This window comes from Chlamydotis macqueenii, chromosome 7 (assembly GCF_036417535.1).
Source record: "Chlamydotis macqueenii isolate bChlMac1 chromosome 7, bChlMac1.mat, whole genome shotgun sequence".
Taxonomy (NCBI): Eukaryota; Metazoa; Chordata; class Aves; order Otidiformes; family Otididae; genus Chlamydotis; species Chlamydotis macqueenii.
This window is the reverse complement of record NC_141562.1, coordinates 19,091,987-19,112,571: the sequence shown is the minus strand read 5'-3', so window position 1 is coordinate 19,112,571 and position 20,585 is coordinate 19,091,987. Positions and strand designations below refer to the sequence as shown.

The following is a 20,585-nucleotide window of genomic DNA, read 5'->3' as shown; positions in this document are numbered from 1 at the left end:
AAAGTCAAGCTTACAGCGAAGAGGTCATGCAGCTGTTTGCGTGTCCTGGTGTGTCAATACTGTCTTTAATGGCACAATCTCGAATAGATACAGCTAAAAAAAAACCCACCAGACAGGCTTCTGGATACACCAGCACCTTTCCTGACTTTTCAGAGCCAAAATGCTTAAAAACACATTCACTTCTTCCATTGTGTATCAATTGTTCTAATAAAAGCTCTTAAATTTCCCCAGCCTTTGTCTTGTTTTGTTTCTGGAACCACTTGGCTGTAGGAGCAGAATAGTACAGAGCATGTTCAGTATGGGATTGCAACCAACACTGACACTTTCTTGGGGCATTGGGGGATGTTTTGAAAAGCATTAGATGCTACTAAAGCCATATTTAACTGGTGCAAAAGGCAGAGCTGCAGTAAAGTCAGTCACAGCCGGCTTACTGGTCTGGGAAGCCAGACCTTCCTGAGAATTTCAGGGCTGAATTCTGTGTACACCCTAGAGAAGGTTAATTTCTTTTTACTTTTATCTCATATATTTTAAAATAAAAGACTTTTAATTCCTTCTTGGTCTTTTTAATGGCCATTTTGGTTTTTTTTTTTTTTTAAATCTGTCCTTTGGGCACTTTGCATTGACACCAAAAAACTTTTGAGGTATCTGTGAGCCAGACTTGGAATTTTTACCCCTACTGCTTGCCTAATTTTTCACATCCATGAGTTGCATTGGTATCAGGGTGAAAGGCAGGAAGAGCATCAGAGGCTTTATTTTTCAGTCTTTCTGTGATTACTTGTTCAAGCTCTTTAATTAAGGACAGTTCAGATCTTCTCTAGAAATTAAACCTAGACATCTTATATTAATGTTTTGTTTTTTTTAACAAACTGGAACAAATTGCCACAGATGGTGGTTGGTTCTCTATCTCCTGTTGTCCTCAAACCCTATCTGCCGTTCTGGGAGATGAGCAAATAGTCAAACACACATTACAGTACCCAGTGCAAAGGTCAGTAGAGATCTGTATTGGCCAGCGGATCAGATGGGATAATAGACCAGTCCCTTCGGGCATAAAATGTATTTTAATGCTCTCTGGGCCCATTTTAGAAAATTTACAGAGCTTTTGTTGGTAACAATAACAAAATTTGAGGAACAATATAAACCAATTTTGCATCCCATTTCTTTAGAGACTACCTCATGGAGTCTATTAAACAGTCTTTGAGAGCTGCAATTAAGTGCTTTGAAACATGTTTGAGACAGTTTCCTCTCAGGCTCTGCCTCCAGCCTCTTTGGCTTGAAAGACATGCTTGTTTCCAGGAAAGTGACTATTGCATTTAATTGAAATTAGAAGTTGACTGGGAAGGCTGCTGGCTCCAAAGCACCCTGGTGCTGCCGGTGCTTCTGCAAGCTTAGAGGAAGACCTGGCTGCCTCTTGTAAGAGCTAATAAAAAAATAAATTCCTTCTCTTTATTTTTGATCTACCTATAATTATTTTTTTCCTCACTTTTGCAATCCCCTTACTTAATTTGTCTTGGAGTAACAAAAATAACTCACCCCAGTGAACTCAATGGTGTCCTTCCTTTCCAGTTGGTCGAGACATGTCTGAAGTGGTGTGTGATTTTGCTATCGCTGCTGGACCCAAAGAATGAGAAAACTCTGTTTTGAGAGTCCTGAAACAGACAGTTGGACACTTACAAGAAACAACTGGGAATTCTTCTTCCTGCCATCGAAAATAAATGCCAAGTGCAGGGTAGCAGCATCCTCTGCACCCTATCAGCACTGCCCTGGTGGGGCTGAGCCCTCTCAGCTCCCGTGGGGCAGCATCAGCCTCTGCAGCTGCTCCCTACACCCCCTCTGCGACAGCCTCTTCTGGCAGGGAGAGCACAGCTGCCCCCAGTACTTGAATTAGGCCACAAAAACCATTAAAAGGTGCTAAACATCACAGCATTGAAATTCTATTTCAATATAATAAACAAACAAATAGATAAACAAATAAATAAGTAACTTACTTCCCTCACCTTTCAGTTTCTGGGATTTTACCTTCTACTAGATAAATTTTCAAGTTTTTCCTCAGTGTACATAACACCTTGGTTTTTAAAATGCTCAGGGCTCCAGGAACAGGGGCTGTAATTAGTACAAATACCACCAGCCTCCTGTAATAGGATGCAGCTGGGAGGCACAGCTGGCCCTGGCATCAATTGCTGGTGGCTGCATTTTCTCCTCACCTGTGTGCTTGAAAACCACCCAGCCACCCTGTAGGGCCAGGGCCCTTGCTGGCTGGGTGGGCAGTGCTCAGGGCAAAGGGTTTTTTTTTTGTTTTGACAGCAGTGCCCTGTGTGCTGTGCCCTGCTTGAGCTCGCTGGCCTGGGCAGAGACGGCCTTGTCATCACCAAAGTCCAGCTGAGAGCTTCATCTGCCTGAGGTGGCCCTGAGCAAAGCTTAGCTTCCAGGCAGCCCTGCCTGATGGCTCAGCCATGGGGTCTCGCTCCCTTTCAAATCCTGCCCTGGTCCAGACATCCTGCCCAACAGCCTGGGTGGCATGAGTTTGACTGGTCTCAGCCCACATTTTAGCTGATCACATCCGCAGCATGAAAATCAGCTATGCAGTGCAGAGAAGATGCTCCTACAGATCTGGGACAGGGTGGCGAAGCTGGTCCTGTTGACCTGGGGCCAGTCAGAGTGGCTGTGGCTGGCAGTGTGATGACCTGGGGCCCGTCAGAGTGGCTGTGGCTGGCAGTGTGATGTCCCATGTGGCCAGAAGGAACAGGCAGGATGCACTTCTAAGTAGCTCCAGTAGCTCTTGGCCTGGGGTAAGCTCTCACTGAGAGACCACTGACTCTACCAAACCAAAGACCCCCTCCCATGGACTTAATCTGAAACCCTAAAAGCAAAAAAATGTGTGGGAAAGGGAAGGTTTAGTTGGAGGCCTTTTCCCAGGGTGGGGGTGGCGTGTTGCAAAAAGGAGATGGGAAGAAAGAGCAGGGCACCATGATAAGGGAGAAAATGGAGACAGGAACTGGCCCTGAATCCCCTTAACCTGGGCGAGACTGAGGCAGAGACGATGTTCACATGTCTGTTTCCCAGCCTTCTGCCTGAAGCGTGCTGCATGGCATCCGAAAAGCAGGTGTGGAGGGCCCGAACCCAAGCCCCCCCATCCTGGAGCACCCAGCGCACCCCAGCCCCAGCGATGTCTCCAAGGCAGAAGGAGGCGAGGGCACACCCTAAGCAGCCCTTACAGTTGCCTTTGCAGTGGATGGAGAGTCAGGGCAGTGCTGGTGGAGATTGAATCTAGTGATTACTTTAAGGGATTTGCTGTCTCTTTCTTTATCCCTCTCTCTTTCTCTCTCTTTTTCTTTCTTTTTTTTTTTTTTTTTTGTTTTCCCCTTTTACCTCCCTCTTATCCCTTTCGTGGTGCATTTGTCTTCGAGGAACCTGGGGTGTTCTTTTCATCAGTTCAATCTCTTTCTGGCACTTGAGTCCTGATTGGCTGAAGGACTTAGGGAAAAAAAAAATCTTTAATTAAGTAGATAATCTCTTCTTAGGAAGTTCTGCGGCTCCATTTCACCAACCCCCTTTAGCTCTTACTTTAGGATTGGTTACCCTTCACAGAAGTTGGGATTCAGGGGGCATACGCCTCTTCATCACACTAGGAGTGCCGGGTGGAAAATAACTCCATCCCTTCCCTAATTTTGTTGTACTTCTTTTTTCTTTTTTTTTTTCTTTTTTTTTTTCTTTTTTTTTTTTTTTCTTTTCTCTGGTGGTGGTGGTACCCAAGTCTTTTTTTTTTAGGAACTCATTTCTCCCTCTTTGTTTGGATTTTATATTTCCCATGGACCCTTATCTGGGCATCTTCTTCCTCACTCCCTTCTTCCAATCCTGCTGTGCCTGGTGAGTATTGAGAGCACCTCAGTCTGTGTCACAGGCAGGTGCTCTTCCCGGAGACCCTAAGGAAATTCCTCTTCACCTTCCTAAATGTCCGCTCTATTCCACTTAGCTCAGTTCTGGTTTTTAGTGGGACCAGATATTTATCTAAGTCCCAACACACTAATTGGCAGAGAGATTAGATCTAAGAAAGTCCCTTTTTTTCCCCAGCAATAAGTATATGGGCCAGATCCTGAGCTGGGGTAAAATAGAGTAGAGGAGAGCAGATGTGAAGGATCTAGCCCCTCACTTCCATCTGGGAAGATAACCCAATGGGAGAGCCAGGGATTTCTGTTTTTCCAAAGGCTCACAGTCAGCTTGTCTCTTGTCTTAATCAAATCAAGTGGGGCTTCTCCCGCGCTCCCCAGAGAGGACAGTCCCTGATTAAGAGCTCAAAGCCAGCAGGGGTGAGTCAGATGTACAGGACTGTCACTCCAGATGAGCAGCCTGAGACCTGGGCTCCTCGGCAGGCAGAGGGTCAGGATTACACGTCTGAAATTCATGTATTAGGATTTCCTGGGGAGAAGATTTCAGTACAGAGATTGCTACAGCTTGGTTCCCAACCACCTATGCCCCAACAGACTGGTCCCCCCATGCACAAATCTGTGTTCATCTCCTGTGGGCCTCTTGCTATGTGGTTTTACATTTATTTTCAGAAATGTTTTATAAGGGTGAACAGAAAGAGATTGCACTGCATCAGATCTCATATCCTTTCTTGTGGAGTCTGTCTAACCCATGCTCAAATGGAGATGGACTCAAATTACCTGGCTCTGTAGGTATTTTTGTCCTGTGTGATTTTTACTGAGTACCCAAAATTTATTCTCCATTTATGTGATGCCCTGGGGAATCTGCTTGGTGGGTTACAGGCTTACCTCTAACAGTAAGGAAAGTCTTTCTCCATTCAATTACTAAATCCCCTGCCTCCCTCATAGCAGATCTCTAGGATTATTGCCATGGATGGAGAAACTAAAATTACAGAAAGGGAAATTCAAGAGTAAATGGGAACTCATTCCTGTTAGGCTGGGAGTGAAATTTATGTTCTTTAGAGATTTTCTACTCCCGTCATTAAAAGAATGTGCAACAATTTTTTTTATGTCTAAATATTACACAGCAGCAAACTCAAGATGAATCTTCCTTCTGGAACAAGGGGAATATGCATGTTATACAGAGAGGCTAGGCAAGAACTCATGCTGATTTTATTTTTATTTTTCCTCTCTTTCTGTGTATGTCTCTTGCTTTCCTCAATATAAACAGGTTTAGAATACCTTAAATAGAAATAAAAAAACACCAACAAAATTTTAAAGAAAGAGTTCAAAGGGGAGAAATTTCAGAGCACAAAGTAGTTAAATACAGAAATCCCAGGCATTTTCAATGGAAGTTGGATGTCTAAATTCCCTGTCTGCCTTTCAGAAGTGTTTATCTAAAAGTTTATAGATCAGGATAGCCCTACTTCTTTCTGCATGTTGTTCATAGGTTATGATTTCCTGAGAGAAAGGAAAATTACAAACTTTATTTGAAATGGTCATATTACAGACCCTGTTCCTTAACTTTCGGGGAGAAAAAAAGCAAGGTTCATAGGAATCGTGCAATAATCCTTCTTGCAATTTTTGCTGGTTTTCTTTATCTCATCCAACTGATATGATTCTATAATTAGAAACAGCTTAAAATGCCACAAGATTCTTTTTTCCTGTGATTTAATCACAAGAACTGGGAGCGGGAGGCAATATAGATCAACAATTTTTTTTTTTTTTTTTTTACATATATGTGGCCACTTGCCTTCTCTGAGTGTGGATTAGATTCTGGGCTGTCAGCTAGGTTGAACGGTCAGCATGTTTCTAGATGAGAAAAATGTCAGGGTTGCATTTAGGAACTAAAACCCAAATAAATACAACAAAATAGAGGGAAATGAAGGGGGGAAAAAAAGCAAAGCTCCAGATGTTAATGAGTTTCCTCCAGGTCTCCTATTCTGTGGGAGTAATGTAACAATCTCTAATGCAGCACCTTGTTTCTAAATGTTTTTTTACACTTCAACTGTGGGGTTTCCTTTAGTTTCCAGTGTCACTGGTTTTCTAATAACTCGAGGGAGTTTGTACTCGAAAACAAAACTCAGATCCAAGGTGAAATTGTATCCATTTTCTATATTTACAATAATAATAGTAAAGATCTAAATATAGCTTTATAATTTCTAAAGAGCTGAACCAGCAGCACAGTAGCATGAGTGATAAGGTATCAAACAAACACTTCAATGGGAGATTTGATAAGGCTCTCGGGGCATGTTAAACTGAGGAGAGGGATGCTGTTATTGGTTAAAGTTGTAACTAAGCAGAAACTATCAGAGACTTATTAGCATTTGATACGTGTAAAATATAATGGGACAGCTGCTTGACAGGGTTATTTGCTTTCGGGTTCAATAAAACTATGACAGAGAACTTCTGCTACAGATATTCATTCGCTTAGAGATAATTTCCTAATGTCAGATGCAAGGAAAATCGCTTGCCCTAGATTTGCTTTTTACCTAGATGCATAGAGTTGCGGTGAGGGAAGCAGCGTGCCCTGCCCAGGGCTGTGCCCGGGCTGGGGAGCGAGGCTGAAGGACCGGCTGGGACTCCTCGCTCTGCCGGCTGAGCTCTGTCCCTGCTCTGCTTCAGCCCGCGTAATGCTGTCCTGGAGTTTGAAGGGGGAGGGAAAGCAGTTTAGATAGCTAGAAACCCTGTAAGCTTTCTCAGAAAAGAGAAGAAATTCCAAGCATTTCCTTTCATGTGTGTGATTTCAGAAAGTTTTAAATCAGTGCAGTGACACCGAAATCATCAGAATTGGGCTGGTTTACACCCATTGTGGATGCAGCTAGCTAGTTAATTTAGGATTACATTCTGCTTTCCTTCACAGTGGCATGGCAAATTTGTAGAAATAAAGAAATAAAAACCACACTTTAGAGACAAAAATTAAGAGAGATTCATTTTCATAGTGATTCCTATTTGCAGTGCAGAGATCACTCCAGTGGCATTGTCAATACTGCACTGCATCCACGGAACAAGCGGCACAGTTACTCTCTGCCCTTGCTGGAGACTATATCCAGAACAAAGATGCATTTTACTTATTTTATTTTGTTGGCATTATTATCTTTCTTTCCCTCTCAGCATAAATAAGAAAAATTTCAGCTAGCCTCCAGCCACACGACAGCCCTATCTCCCCTTCTCCTGAATCCCCTTGCAGCTGTAAGAGTTAAATGCGAGGGGGGGTAAAGTGTACCAGTCTAAATGAATCCTTTACTTGTCTAAGTCCTACAAACCTGCCCAGCAGCATGCCTGCCTGTTGATCAGAGAGCTCAGGGAAAATGCCTTCTGTCTCTTCAACTTAATAAAAATGTTTAGAATATCCTGCTGGGAAATTGCTACTGTACCATTTGCTCAGCTGCAGATGGTGAATTGGCATATCCTGAACTTGGCCTTTTTGTGAACCTTGGGGTTTATCCCGGGGGGAACAGATTCTCTGCTTCAATGCAGTTATGTCAGTTGACACCTGCTAACAGGCTGGTTTGCTGTAAACCCTGAACTTGTGGATTACTGTCCTCTTCCTAAAGCCACCCTCGCAACTGCTCAGATGTTCCTAATCCAAGATGAGGCCAGCAAGGGTTTGAAGCAAATCCTTCCTGCACACCTTGAATTTGGCTTTTCCTACCGAGGTGGGAAGCAATGCAGATTGGATGTATCTCTTGTTTTGGTTGCAAAAGCAAGCTAAGAGCGGACTTGCAATTCTCTAGGTCTTGCCTACACAGGAGCATTTCACCAGTTTTCCCACAGCTGCTACGAGCGGCTGGGATTCACACTGACACCGTCCTGAGTGTGGTCCCCATAGCAAAGCGCTTAAGGGCAAGGCGCGGGACAGGAGGGAAACCAGATGGAAAAATGACTTGTTCATGCTGCTACCCAGTTGCATTAGGATGGGGACCCACAGAGCTTACACAGTCTGAAAAGCCCCAGGTTCATGGCCCTGTGTGATTCAGGTCACCCAATGCTCTAATCACTCGGCTACAGATGCCGTCTCTCCAAGTCCCAGGAAATATTTAATTAGCTGTACAATGCAGAAGCGGCTCCCACAGGAAAATTCCTCTGCAAAACAGCCATCAACTTCGTGCTAAAGTACCCATGGGGCTGGAGCGCAGCCGGGTCTGAATCCCAGGCCTGGAACAAAGGGAAAGGATCTCCTGCTCTTGCAGTGCCCTGGCACAGCGCTCTCCTTCCTGTTTTGACCCAGGAGAATCTTTCTCAGCACAAAATTAATCAATATGGACACATTTCCACAAAAAAAAAGTTAGACTTACCAGAGTGAAACTTTACAAACCAATTCCCTCAACTGTTTCTAAAGTGTGAGTAATAGCAAAGAAAAGATGTTTTTGACCAAGCTGTACCCTGTCCTCTCCCGTGTCTGTGGCGGGGCTGCAGCACAGTTACACTTTGTCCCTCGGCTTGGGATGGCAGTGCCTGCTTTTGCATGCACTCGCGTTCACCCTGGGATGCCCCTGCAAATTGGATTTGTAGCACAACAGCACAGTGCCTTTCTCTCTCTTACTAGAGATACCTGTTGCTCCAGACAAAATCTCTTGAAAACATACAGGGAGGAAAAACCATGCCATAATCTGCACGTTTCTCCCCTGCATCCAGCCGAGGTCCACTCAGCTACTGGGATTTTCAGGGAATGGAGAGAAGCTAGAAAAGCAGCAAGCATCTCCGCATGCTTGATGGCTCAGCTGCAGAGTGGAGGATGCAGCTCCACTGAAGGGACACAGTGTGGGTTGAGGCTAGCTGAAAAGGAGAGGCATCCTCCACTGGGAGATGATCAGCATTTGTAGAACATTATCTCAAGAGGAAGCTGAAGAGCCTAGTCTCTCTTGGTGTACGCTCTAGCTTTTGCCTTATCCCTCACTCTCTGCAAGGTCTCAATCCCCTCATGCCACGTCTCTGGCGTCAGTGTCCTCTTCCGTATAAGAAATAGGAGTTACTGACCTACAAAAAAAGAGGGGGATCATGGCACTCCCAGAGCTGGACCCCACCATTGAAAATTACTAACGCAGACCCTGGCATTTTCAGGAGAACAGTTTTCCATGAATGGTGGCAGAATTAAATGTTTCACAGGAATACTTACAAATAGATACCATTGGAAACTGTTCATCTCAATTGTTCATATTTCAGTTGGAAAACACCAGAAAGCTTAATTTTGGCTAGGACTACCTCACTCATGCCCCTACTCCTCCCCACGCAGTGCCTAGCAGGATGGGGAGGACAAGCATGTTTGTGCTCAGCCATCACCTTAACGTGACCAAGAGGAGAGCTTGGGCAGCCAGAGCTGGCACCACAGGGAAACAAGCGACTGTGATCCAAGGGGGCATGTTGCCAGAACACACATTGTGAAGGAGCAGCAGTGGGATCTCCTCCTTCCCTTGGCATGGTCCCACAGGAGAGCAGTGCTGGCACACAGTCCATCTCCTAGGGCTACGGGAGGAACCAAGGTGTTCCCACAGCTGGAAGCAACGCTACTCTGAGTTAAGCTGAGCATCAGCTTGGTAAGGCAAAAAGCAAGGCTGAGAGAACAGGAAAATCCCCAAAAGCTGTAGGACTGGCATGAAAGGCAGCTGTGCAGAAGAAAGCAAAAGGAGGGAGCGGTGAGGGGGTTGCAGCCTGGTACAGCCTAATGGGGAGACTGAAGGGGGGAAAATGGAGATCCTGACTTGTAGGGAGCAGCAAGAGGAGACAGAGGGAGAGACCAAAGGTGCCTGCAGCCAGGATACAGACAGGCTGTAGGGGGTGAGAGGAGAGTCCTGGGATGCCTGGCATTCCCCAGACTCCTCCACCATCACCCCCTCCCTGCTGACACTGTCTCTGTCTTCCAGGTCAGTGAATAATTTCCTGATGACGGGCCCCAAGGTAAGAGAATCTCTTTGATCTCTGTCCCTGATTCCACTAAACCCAGTCAGGGAGGGGCTCCTCCTTCCCACTCCTCTCCATCCACCCTTGCCCAGAGCTCCCCTCACCCCCAGGTTTCCAGTAACAAGGTGAAGAGGACCAGGAACAACCCACTAGAACCTACAGCTCCTTGAGCTGTATCAGCCCTGAGCAAAATTGGCCTGGGGTCCTTTTAAGCTGGTCGGGGCCAGATTCTGGAGATGTCTCTATTGGCGCCAGCTGGGCATCTCACCTGTTGCTTCCTGATGATCAGGTTAGTATCAAGGCCCACATTCATCCAGCTGGAAAGGCTGTAGGCCCTGCAAAACATACTTCCCTGAGGAGCACAACTGGAACTGCCAGGACCTTGTTCAGTGTTTTTGACCCCCATCCACCCCACACCCCTTGTTCAGAGATTTTTTTTTTTTTTCCTAGCTAGGACCTGCTGTAAAATTCACCCAATTTTTATTCCTGGCTATTCCCCAGGAATACTCCAAGCCCATCTAGCTCTTGCTACAGCTCTGAATGCTATGGTGGAGTGACTTTGCCCCAAAGCACTGGCTGTGCCTTGGGGCTGCAGTGGAGGAGAAGGTAGGCTGCTGGCCTGGAGCTCCCTGGTCTCTGAGGAGAAGGCTCTGCCTTCTCTCATGTTGGAGAGATAAAAGGCTCCCCATCGCAGGGACTGGCTGGCACATCTCCTAACCTGGCTAAGAGTCAACAGCTCTGCTTGGCCTTCTGCCCTGGGGAGGCTCAGGCTCAGACCCAGCACAGCAGAAGATGTGTTCCCTGCTGCCGCCACCGAGCACCTCTCCCCAGGGGAGCCAAGCCTGAGAGACCTCCTCAGCTATGTACGTCTTGTCTCTGTAAGATGGCATGCGAGTTATTTTCAGTTGGACGCCAGCCTCCTGGTGAGCCTGGGGCTATGCTCTCCCTGGTATTTTGCACTGTGCTTCTCCATCCACCTAGACTCCAAAGCAGCACGGCCCAAAATATGCAGTGTGCAGCAGGAAAGCTACGCCTGCATCAGCCCCACGGCTGTGTGGGAAACAGCTGGAGCTACACCAGCTTTGCACTGCCTATGATGGAAGCTAGAGCTGCTGAGTGAGTCTCCTGGATTCTGGGAGCAGCCTGGGGACATTCCCAGCCCGTTGTCCACAGGGCTGTCCCTGCTCGCTGGCCACCTCATCCTGACTTGGTTTTGCAAGCTATCGCCTAGTGCTGGGGAGCTGAAGCAGGGCACATGCTGTTCTCCTTCCTGACCACCCGCTCTGCTCCTAGGCCTATCTCATCTACTCTAGCAGCGTGGCAGCCGGGGCGCAGAGTGGCATTGAGGAGTGCAAGTTTCAGTTTGCCTGGGACCGCTGGAACTGCCCTGAGAGGGCACTGCAGCTCTCCAGCCACAGCGGACTACGCAGCGGTAAGGAAAGCATTGGATACCACTACTGGGACCCCCTCACTACAGGTTCAAGCCCCTGGGCCCCTCCTCTCTTCCCAAGTGACTCCTTTTCTTCCCTATCCCCACCTGGGATGTCCCTCTCCCAGGAATGCCCCAGGGGGAATCTTTCCAGGAGACCCCTTCACCCAGACACGCACTGGGAGCTATCTTCAAGACAAGGCAGCCTCACAATGCTGGCATCACCTCCAGACCCACCGAGGCCCAGTTTGTGCAGGACAGGAGTGTCCCACCAACCCTGCATGGGCTGCTGGACACGCCGTGTCCAAGTGGTGCCTCTCACCAGGGTGTCCCAGGGAGGCTGAGAACCAGCATGGGGTGGTGGGGTGGCAAGCTGAGGGATATGGCTAAACGGAGCAGGAAAGTGCTCCTCAGTTGCTGTGCTCTGGCCAAGAGGCAGGAGAAAAGATTTCCCACAGCTTCCAGATGTCAGAGCCACCCTGGGCAGAAATCCAGCATTCATGACCTGTGCCACTGCAGGGCATGTGGCTGTGGTCATTGTGTCCCATTTCTTACCCATTTGTAGGTGCCAGGAAATGTTTCAGTGCATACGTGGTCCTCTAGACCCATGTATGCTGCTGGGCTGAGCCCATACCTGCCCTGTACAGGCAGGACCTGGGTATGGATGAGAGCCTCAGGCTGCTGGTGGGACTGGCAGCAGATGAGAGATCAGGGCCCCAGGCAGGGAGGTGGACAGAGGTTTTGAAGTGAGGCCTTGAGGAGGCAATTGCAGCAAGAAGTAACACTCTGAGACTAGGAGCAGGTTCCTAAACTGTTCCCCTCAAGGTTATCTGCTCAGATCCAGACCTTGCTAGTATTATATGAAAGCCAAAGGCTCAGTGAAGTCAGCCGACTGACTCCACACGGATCCTGGTGTGTAAGAATGGACACTGCCCTCAGCCCCAGGTGGTGTCCGGCAGAAGGTAAGGCTCGAGGGGGCTGCGGGGAATGAGCTCTTTGATCCTTGAGGAGGGCCCCTTTCGGGGTCTATTAGTAAGACGTGAGGGACATTCTGGCTGTATCCCCACTGGTGAGTGCCTACAAGGATGGCCATGTGCTAAACTCAGCCACATCCTTGGAAATGGCACGAGTCAGTCTGGATCAAATTTGGGATCTTCTCTCTTCATGCAGTTCAAGCCAAAACTAAGCTAATCTGGCAGCTGGGCCTCCTCTCCACCCCACAAAGCCCTGCCTCTGCAGATCTCCTCCTACCCAGTCTCCTGTGTGGCAGGAGTAATTTCTAATGCTGGTTGCAGTGATGTCTTTAGCCTATCTGCTCTTCTTGTATTCCTGCTTGACAGCAAACAGAGAAACCGCTTTTGTCCATGCCATCAGCTCTGCGGGCGTCATGTACACGCTGACCCGGAACTGCAGCCTGGGGGATTTTGATAACTGTGGCTGTGACGACTCCCGCAATGGACAGCTGGGTAAGGAGAGAGGAGCTGCCATCCCTCCCTCGCGTCCCAGCTGGCAGGAGAAAGCTCTTCTCTACTCTGCTGAGGCCTGCAGAAACAACCCTTCCTCCTGGTCCCAGCATCTGGAAATAATGTCCAGAGCAGAGCTTTGCCTGGCCCAAACCAAAGTACCTCTGTGGAAGCTAATGGGGCCACCTCCAATCTACACCAGCTGAGGTCAAGCCCTTGATGTTTTCCATTACTTTCTAAATGAGCAGGAAATTAGAAAGGGGTTGCAGTTTTCCTGGTTCAAATCAAGAACAACTCTGTTTAAGCCACTGGAAGGAATTACTGTATTGTACAGGCAGAGGAGAGGATCTGATGCTGTGCCTCTAAATGGCAGGTCTGGTCAGAACAGTGCTGAGCAGGGACTTCAAGTGCAGGATCAGGGTGGCCCTGGAACAGAAATACCAGGAGAAAAAGCAAGGTGGCACCTGTAGACCCTGCCAGCATGTCTCAGCATGCCAGGCACATAAGAGCACAAGCAGGAGAACCGCTGCGACAGCACGCAGCCTTCATCTATCTCCTCCCCATCACAGCTGTACCCAGGCTCACAGCCACTAAGCACCCCTGGGTGGGGAACTCCAGGCTGCATCGCTCCAGCTCTCCACTCTGCTTTCATAAGGAACATTGACATTTTGTTTTTTTTGTTTTGAATGGAAAGAAGTCAGATTTCAAATTAGCAAAATCTTGTAAAAGCCTTTCCCCGCCCAGCCACAATGAGCAGTCAGTATGTGTCAGTTTATGACAAACTCCTCTGGAGCGTCCACTATTTAGTAATTTGCTTTATTGGCTAACAGTTTTTAAAACAGCCACTGCTTCTTAGGCGTCTGAGGTGTGGGATAGCCCATCTCTAGTGGAGCAACTTTTGGGCAATGACACATCAAATTTTGTCTTCTCTGGAAAAGTGAGTTAGTCGTGCTACACTTCTTTTCCCCAAAACCTATTTTGCATGAAAATTTTCCATTGTGAACTTAAAACCTTGGAAGGCACTGGAAACTTTTGGGCTTGTCCAAAACAGTGTGATTCAATTCTCAATGCTGTTGTGCTGAATCAAAGTTGATGAAAGGCTTCCATTCTCCCTTCGGTCCCAGGTCTTGCTGCAATGACCCACCTCCCATGAGACACTCCTGCCTTTCCTTGGGAGAGGGGACTGCGATGCTCTGGGGAAGTCTGGGTAAAGGCCAGGTCTTTCAGGGAGAAGAGTAGCACAAGACCATTAAACCACAACTCCCAAGATGTACCAGCAAGGCAAGTGAGGGTCAGAAAGTTCCAGATTTCAAATCTTCATAAAGAATTTGTCATTTTTCTCTAGGAGGAAAAGAAGCAAACCATATGACATGTTTCCAGTCATCCAAGCTAAGTCATCAAGCTCCCACATGGTTAGGAAAAGTACCCTCCACATCTTGCTGTGCATTTTCCCAGTTCTGTGCTGACTCCTTTGTTTCTTTATGATAACTGGAAAATCAGATCCTTCCAAGATGCCCAGTGTTAGCCTGGGATTCTGAGCGTACCAAGAAGAGGGCCTCCTCGGCAAATGTGTGCCAGGCTTGGGTTGTTTCCTGACAGAGGGGAATGTGTGCCCTCTGACCAGGATGTCTCCACCAGTTCACTACCTGTGTGTTAGCAAGATGATGTGCCTGCAAGTCAGACTGAACCAGTTGAAGTCAGGGTTTGAGGGAAGGTGATTAAAGACCCAAAGCCTCATGTATACAACTGCTAATGTACAATAATTAACAGCTTCTGAATCCTCCTCTATAGAAAGCCTGTAAATCCCAGGGTTTGTCGTGTGGGACACCCCTTTGCTGCCTGCATGAGCCACTTACTATCCAGGCCTCCAAAGAAGTGGCACGAGCCCAAGGGGAGGGAATCTGGGAGTATCATGAAGTGAAAGGCTGGATTTGTCCCACAGCCTCCATTCCCACCTATCACTTCTGAGACCCTCTGTTGTCCCTGGAGCCACAAGCCAGGCAGGTGAGGGTCTGGTTCCCTGACAGTGCACATCTCTCCTTTCCTAGGGGGACAAGGCTGGCTGTGGGGAGGCTGCAGTGATAACGTGGGCTTCGGGGAAGCCATTTCCAAGCAGTTTGTGGATGCCCTTGAGACTGGACAAGATGCCAGAGCTGCTATGAACCTCCATAACAACGAGGCAGGTAGAAAGGTGAGCCCCTCTCTCCATCCAGACGTGACAGCGCATACCAGATTGGCTCTGACCACTCGCTGTGGAGAGGCATGACTTGCTGTGGCTAAAAGCACGTGCCCAGAAGAAACAACTACCTTGCCAAGGAGAAGGGGATGGCAGCAGTACTGATGTGATGGGTGGTGGTTGTTCTAAAGTAGCAAACCTTCCATAATTACACTGCTAATGGCTTCCTGCTGTCCTCTTTCTCCCAGTTCAAGTAGGGGAGTACCTTGGAGAAGCATACCTGCAAGCTTTAAGCCAGCCACCCCTGGGCAGGACTACTGTGCAGGGAGGGTCAATGGCAAACTCCTCCAGAGGCCTGGAGCCATGTTTCTCCATGCACTGCAGCACAGAAATGACCCCTCTGGTCTTTTTCCTGAATCCCCTCTCTCTCCTCACCCTGTAGGCTGTGAAAGGGACCATGAAGCGGACTTGCAAATGCCACGGTGTGTCGGGGAGCTGCACCACCCAGACCTGCTGGCTGCAGCTGCCTGAGTTTCGGGAGGTGGGCACTTACCTCAAGGAGAGGTACCACAAAGCCCTGAAGGTGGACTTGCTGCAGGGGGCAGGAAACAGCGCTGCCAGCCGCGGCGCCATCGCTGAGACCTTCAGCTCCATCTCCAAGAAGGAGCTGGTCCATTTAGAAGACTCTCCTGACTACTGCCTGGAGAACAAGACGCTGGGGCTGCTGGGCACAGAGGGCAGGGAGTGCCTGAAGAGGGGCAAGGCACTCAGCAAGTGGGAGAAGCGTAGCTGCCGGCGGCTGTGTGGGGACTGCGGGCTAGCAGTGGAGGAGAGGAGAGCCGAGATGGTGTCCAGCTGCAACTGCAAGTTCCACTGGTGCTGTGCCGTGCGGTGCGAGCAGTGCCGCAAAAGGGTCACCAAATACTTCTGCGTCCGCAAGGAGAAGCGGGAGCGGAGCGGTGGTGGTGGGGCCAGCCACAAGCTCAAGAGAAAGCTCTAACTTCCCCCTGCTCCTCCATGGTCCTGTCTCCCCCTCTCCTCTCCTGCCCTCCCCATCTCCTCAGCAGCCTCCTAACACCACTTCTCTTTGGCTTAGTTTTGTCCCATTCCCAATACCACCTCACTGGGGCTTGGGCAAGGCAAAAGAGCTCGCATGAGCCTCTGGGCCTTGGCTATACAGGGCATTTCCCATCAGTGTATTGGGTGATGACTTCTGGGAGGACCCTCGAGATTTGGTCCCTTCAACTCGGAGTCACTCTATCCAGTGACTATGGTTTTATTGCTGAACACACAGATGGTCGTGGTGGCTCCTGCTCTTTTGAGCTTGTCTGTTCCCCAAACAAGCACCTGCTCTGGGCTTTTGAGTAAGTGATATCAACACTTAAGAAAGCACGAGGAAGCTGAGAGGGCACCACCAGAGTTGGACAACTCAGAGTGGTAATGCCTAAAAGCGAAGAGGCTTCTACTACTCTAAAAAATAGGGCACTAGAATAAAGTTGTTATTGCCTTCTATTAAGCCCTACACTATGACGGAATAGAATAGGCATGCAACATCTTCCTGCAGCAAGCCAGCCTCCAGGAGGCCCACAGCGTCACTTCCCATCCTTTGACAGCTTTAGCAAGCTCTCCAGTGCTTTACTTTGCATTTGAGATGGCAGCAGTAAGACTGAAGCTGCTGCTTGACCTGCCCATTAAACAGCTGTCCAAAAGAGGAGTCCCATCACTTGCTTTTTATATGCTTTCTCTGTATTTTCTAAGCCTCCAGGTCTGATCTCCCTTTTCACCCCAGCATCCCTGCCAAAGCCCTTGATTGATGCCATAAAGATGCCCTCACACTTCTCCAGTCCCTCTTTCCTCCCAAATCTCTCCCAGAGAGGAGCTGCCAGCTGAGCCCATTCCCCACCTCCTGGTGTACTTGCCAAGCACTCTTACTCTGTCAAGCTAACTAACTAAATACTTCCTCTTAGTCTGAGAAAATAATGTCAGTTGCTATTTAATGGTGTTGTAAATAGGAAAGTGAAGCACTTTGAAGTTTAATTTATTGCACAGTTACTGTGATGTATACATAACAGTTTTTCCTCTACCACTTATTGTATATATTCTATAGGCTAAGCAAGCAGCAGGAAGATTTGGCTGATGCATCTCTGTTCCCTCGCCGCGGTTGGGGTAGGGAGGGAAGCAGCTGTCAGCTGCAGGACCTGGGGAAGCTCGCTGCACCATCACAGTGACCTGCCCCAGGCTGTGAGGTTATCATCAGCTTTGCTGTTTGAAATGTCCTTTAGCCAGATGAGAAGCCAGCAGAGCAAAATTACTGGCCTTTAGACCTGTCGTCTAGCCAATATTTGTAAACCAATAGCCAATGCAATAAATCAGTAGCCAAGTGCTTGCAAAATGCTGATGTGTCTTGAGTAGTTGAGTGGGTTTTTTCATCCTGTTGTGTGTGTGGATGTATGTACCTACAGTTCTGGAGACTAAAATCCAGCCCCCTACCTATCTGTTGAGTGTAAGAAGAGCTGACCAGTTCCCTCCATAGAGCACAACCTAGCCCCTACCAGGAGGGGAAAGGACCTGCTCTCTCCTTCAGCTTGCTTGAGGTTGCAACCAACTGCAATGTAGCTGCCAGGAGGAAAGGGAGTGGCAGGGGGCCAGGCAGGGCCCAGTTGCCCACTTCAGAGATGATACATTAGAGACACTCAGCAGTCTGTATGCGTCTCTTAGTTATCAAATACCCCCTCGATCCTAGGACTACTTCATTGGGGGTGAATTTGGACCTAGGGCAAGCTGGGTTCTCACCAGAGCAAGAGCAGTCACGTCAACCAAGAATCTGGTCCTTCAAAACCAGCAAGAAACAATCTTGGCCCATTCTCACGGAAACCTGAAACACTTCCACTTCACACACAAACCACCAGCTGTTTGCGCAAAGGTTCTTATTGGTACAGTGACCCTGCTCTCTGAGTCCCTTGCACCTTGGTCAGCATTTCCTCCATCTCCCTGTGGTGGGAATGTATCCTTGGGCAGGAAAGCAAAGAGGTGGTGAGAGCCTCTCACCCAACAGGGAAAGCTCCAGCACAGGCTGGCTTGAGGAACACTGCAAGCCAGAGAGGATAGCTTCTACCCCCTTGTCCCTGTGTCCCCCATTCCACAGCCAGCTGCAAACATAAGAAAAAGAGAAGATGTGGAAGCTGTTTCCCATTTCCTCCTCCTCCCCAGCACACGGCAGGCTGTGCTGCCCAGTCCCTCCCCCGCTGACATTATTGCCCCACACAGTTGCCCCATGAAGGCTGTGGTGCAGGCCAGGATGTGCCCTCTGGGCACAGTGATGCCTGCTGGTGAAGGGGACGTGCGGGGAGCATTACAAGCGTGAGTCCCACCACCGCATGCCTCTTTCTCTGGGAGAAAATGGCGACACCGCAGCTGCAAATTGTGCTGACCTCAGCAGCGGGTCGGGGCCGGAGGGGTCCCCCCTCCCCGGTACAAGAAGCCCTTAGCGGTAAAGGAACTGCTGCCATTGTGCGGCGGGATTGGATGCTTCCATGTATTCATTTTGGTTTAATGAAGGCGCATTCCTCAGAGGAGAAATATTTACATTCAGCTTCCCAGGTGGTCACCTTCGCCCAGATGACACACAAACAGGCAGCCCCCCGCTCCCTTTTCCAATCCAAACCTCTTTAGAGGGCTCAGGGAGGAGGGAAGCAAGGGGAGGGGGGCTGCTGGGGGAGCAGAATAGAGAAGGGAACAAAATGCTAATAAAATCAGCCAGCCAGCCCTTTTCCCCTCCCCTCTGTGGAGTCAATGGAAAGTGTCATTTCACATGCTAATCCCCCTCCGATCTCTTCACAACACCTTTTCCGAAAAGTGTTTGGGAAAAGTCCTTGTGGCCCGTTTACAGCTCCCTGCCGCTTCGGATTCCTTCTTGTCTAAGGCCGCGGCCCGGTGTGGGTCTCTCCCTCCAGCAGGGCTCCTTACAAAAAAAACCTCAACAAAGACTTTGGAGTTCATCAGCCTCCCACTGAAATTCACAGCTGCTGAACAAACTAATCCCCTCTCTTGGCCTTTCTTCCTTTCAATGGGTTCTTGGCTTCAAAGACACTTTGGGAAAGGACTTTGTGGGGACTCACACTGCTCTCTCAATAGAAGTTAGTGCAAGCATTATCTTCAGAGCAAGTGGCTTTACAAACAAATACTGCCTAACAATCTCTGCCTCTCCAGCTCCCCCAAACACACACAAGCCTAGCCTGCAGACATGATGTTATCTGCAACAGGATTAGAGCTCTGTTCTCTGTGCCCGGGGATCCTTTCCTACCGCCTCCCCCTCCCCTAATTCTTTGTCAGCCCAAAGGCCTTCTCACCCAACAGAAAACACTTTCTCTGTCGAGTGGCATAGGGATGCTGTGGAAGCATGTGTCCACACTGGAGGAGGAAACGCCAAGGAGCTGCTCTCTGTAGGCCAGAAGCTGATACCAGCCAGCAGAGACGGTGTTAGAAACGTAGGAGCGCTCTGCAGCGGGGCTTGCGATGCCACATACCACACCAAGGCCACAGAGACGGGGCTTCTGCCACAAGCCTCTCAGAGACCCTCGAGTGGGTCATCTCACTTCCCCCTGCCTGGTTTCCCTACCAAGAGTTTTAGGGGTAAACCTGAAGCAAAATTGAGCAACAGTGGGACAAAAGGGCAAGCAGGGAGGACTCGCAGCAAAGGCAGGATAAATAGCTGGTCTCTGCATGAGTCCACGGGTAGCAGGAGCTGTGCATGTTGGAGGGAACTAAAGTCAAATGCATCTGAGAAATACACAGAAAATCCATGCTTATTTCCCAGTGGTACAAGTGGCCAAGTTAAAGAAAGAGAGGGGCTGGAAAGCACAGAGTACTATAACTGGATCCAGAAAGCCAGAATCTTACAAATATCAGGCTTGTAAAGTGATCTCAGCAAGCTAGGACTTTTCTTATACACATCTGTATCCTTATGCAGATGTATGCCTCCAGGGCTACCTGCTCGCCTGTACAGTATCCGAAGGGGTCAGAACACAAGGGCTGCCTTCGAAAATCAGCTTGCATCTCCCTGAAGGGGGACAGCTGAGAGGCCAGGCTGGTTGCTAACTGCTCCCAGACCGGGCTGCTAAAGCTCTGAAAGACTCCCTTACACTTGGTGTTTGCCTCTGCTAGCAGCAGAACTAACAAAGGCTGATCTTCCCTGAATGCAAGTGCTGTGTCCGTAACACCCCAGAACTCTCATAAACCCTGGTTCCTTCCCAGCAACAGCCCTTAAAATCTTCCCTATCCAAACAATCTTTCTCAACCTCTACTTCCTCCTAAGTCCTCCAATCACAAGCCAGGTAATACAGTCCTGCATATTTCAGAGTTTAGCATGTGCTGGCTGGCTGGCCTGTACATATATACTAGCTAGCCAGCTGACAGCAAAAAGAAAACAAAATTTTTTTGAGATTACGTCAGTCTTTTTGCAGAAAAATTTAATTCCCCCTCAAATTTATCTCAGTACCAACGTTCCACTTCAGCCTTCTTACCTCCTTAAAAGCTTAAATGAAACCAGCCAACAGATTCAGAAGTTATACTAAAGGTAAGAATTGACCACCAGCAGTATAAATCTGATTTCCACACAGATCAGATCCTCATCCTAGTTTAAGTGGCATGGCTTCAGTGGCATAACATTGATTTCCAACAGGAGAGGATTCATCAAA

The 20,585-nt window shown here is 48.6% G+C and overlaps 2 protein-coding genes across 4 annotated transcripts in view; one reads left to right on the top strand and one right to left on the bottom strand.

Annotated features, from left to right (window-relative positions):
• Positions 1–46: 46 nt before the first annotated feature.
• The window catches only part of SEC31B (SEC31 homolog B, COPII component), a 55,874-nt gene continuing 35,335 nt past the window's right edge, over positions 47–20,585 (bottom strand). For 2 of the 3 annotated variants that reach the window (XM_086751735.1, XM_086751738.1), the window contains 2 exons: positions 1,531–1,646; positions 47–264 (listed from right to left, as the gene is read on the bottom strand). In XM_086751735.1, coding sequence (XP_086607861.1) covers positions 177–264; positions 1,531–1,646 — 204 coding nt within the window. In that variant the 3' untranslated portion in view covers positions 47–176. The remainder of the gene's footprint in view (positions 265–1,530; positions 1,647–20,585) is intronic. The other variant, XM_086751739.1, reaches the window with a different exon arrangement.
• Positions 2,736–20,447, top strand: WNT8B (Wnt family member 8B). The gene is made up of 6 exons (XM_010119234.2): positions 2,736–3,864; positions 9,785–9,818; positions 11,115–11,253; positions 12,591–12,716; positions 14,762–14,904; positions 15,332–20,447. Exons 1-6 carry the CDS (start codon positions 3,806–3,808, stop codon positions 15,887–15,889), a joined length of 1,059 nt encoding a protein of 352 aa, XP_010117536.1. The 5' UTR covers positions 2,736–3,805; the 3' UTR covers positions 15,890–20,447.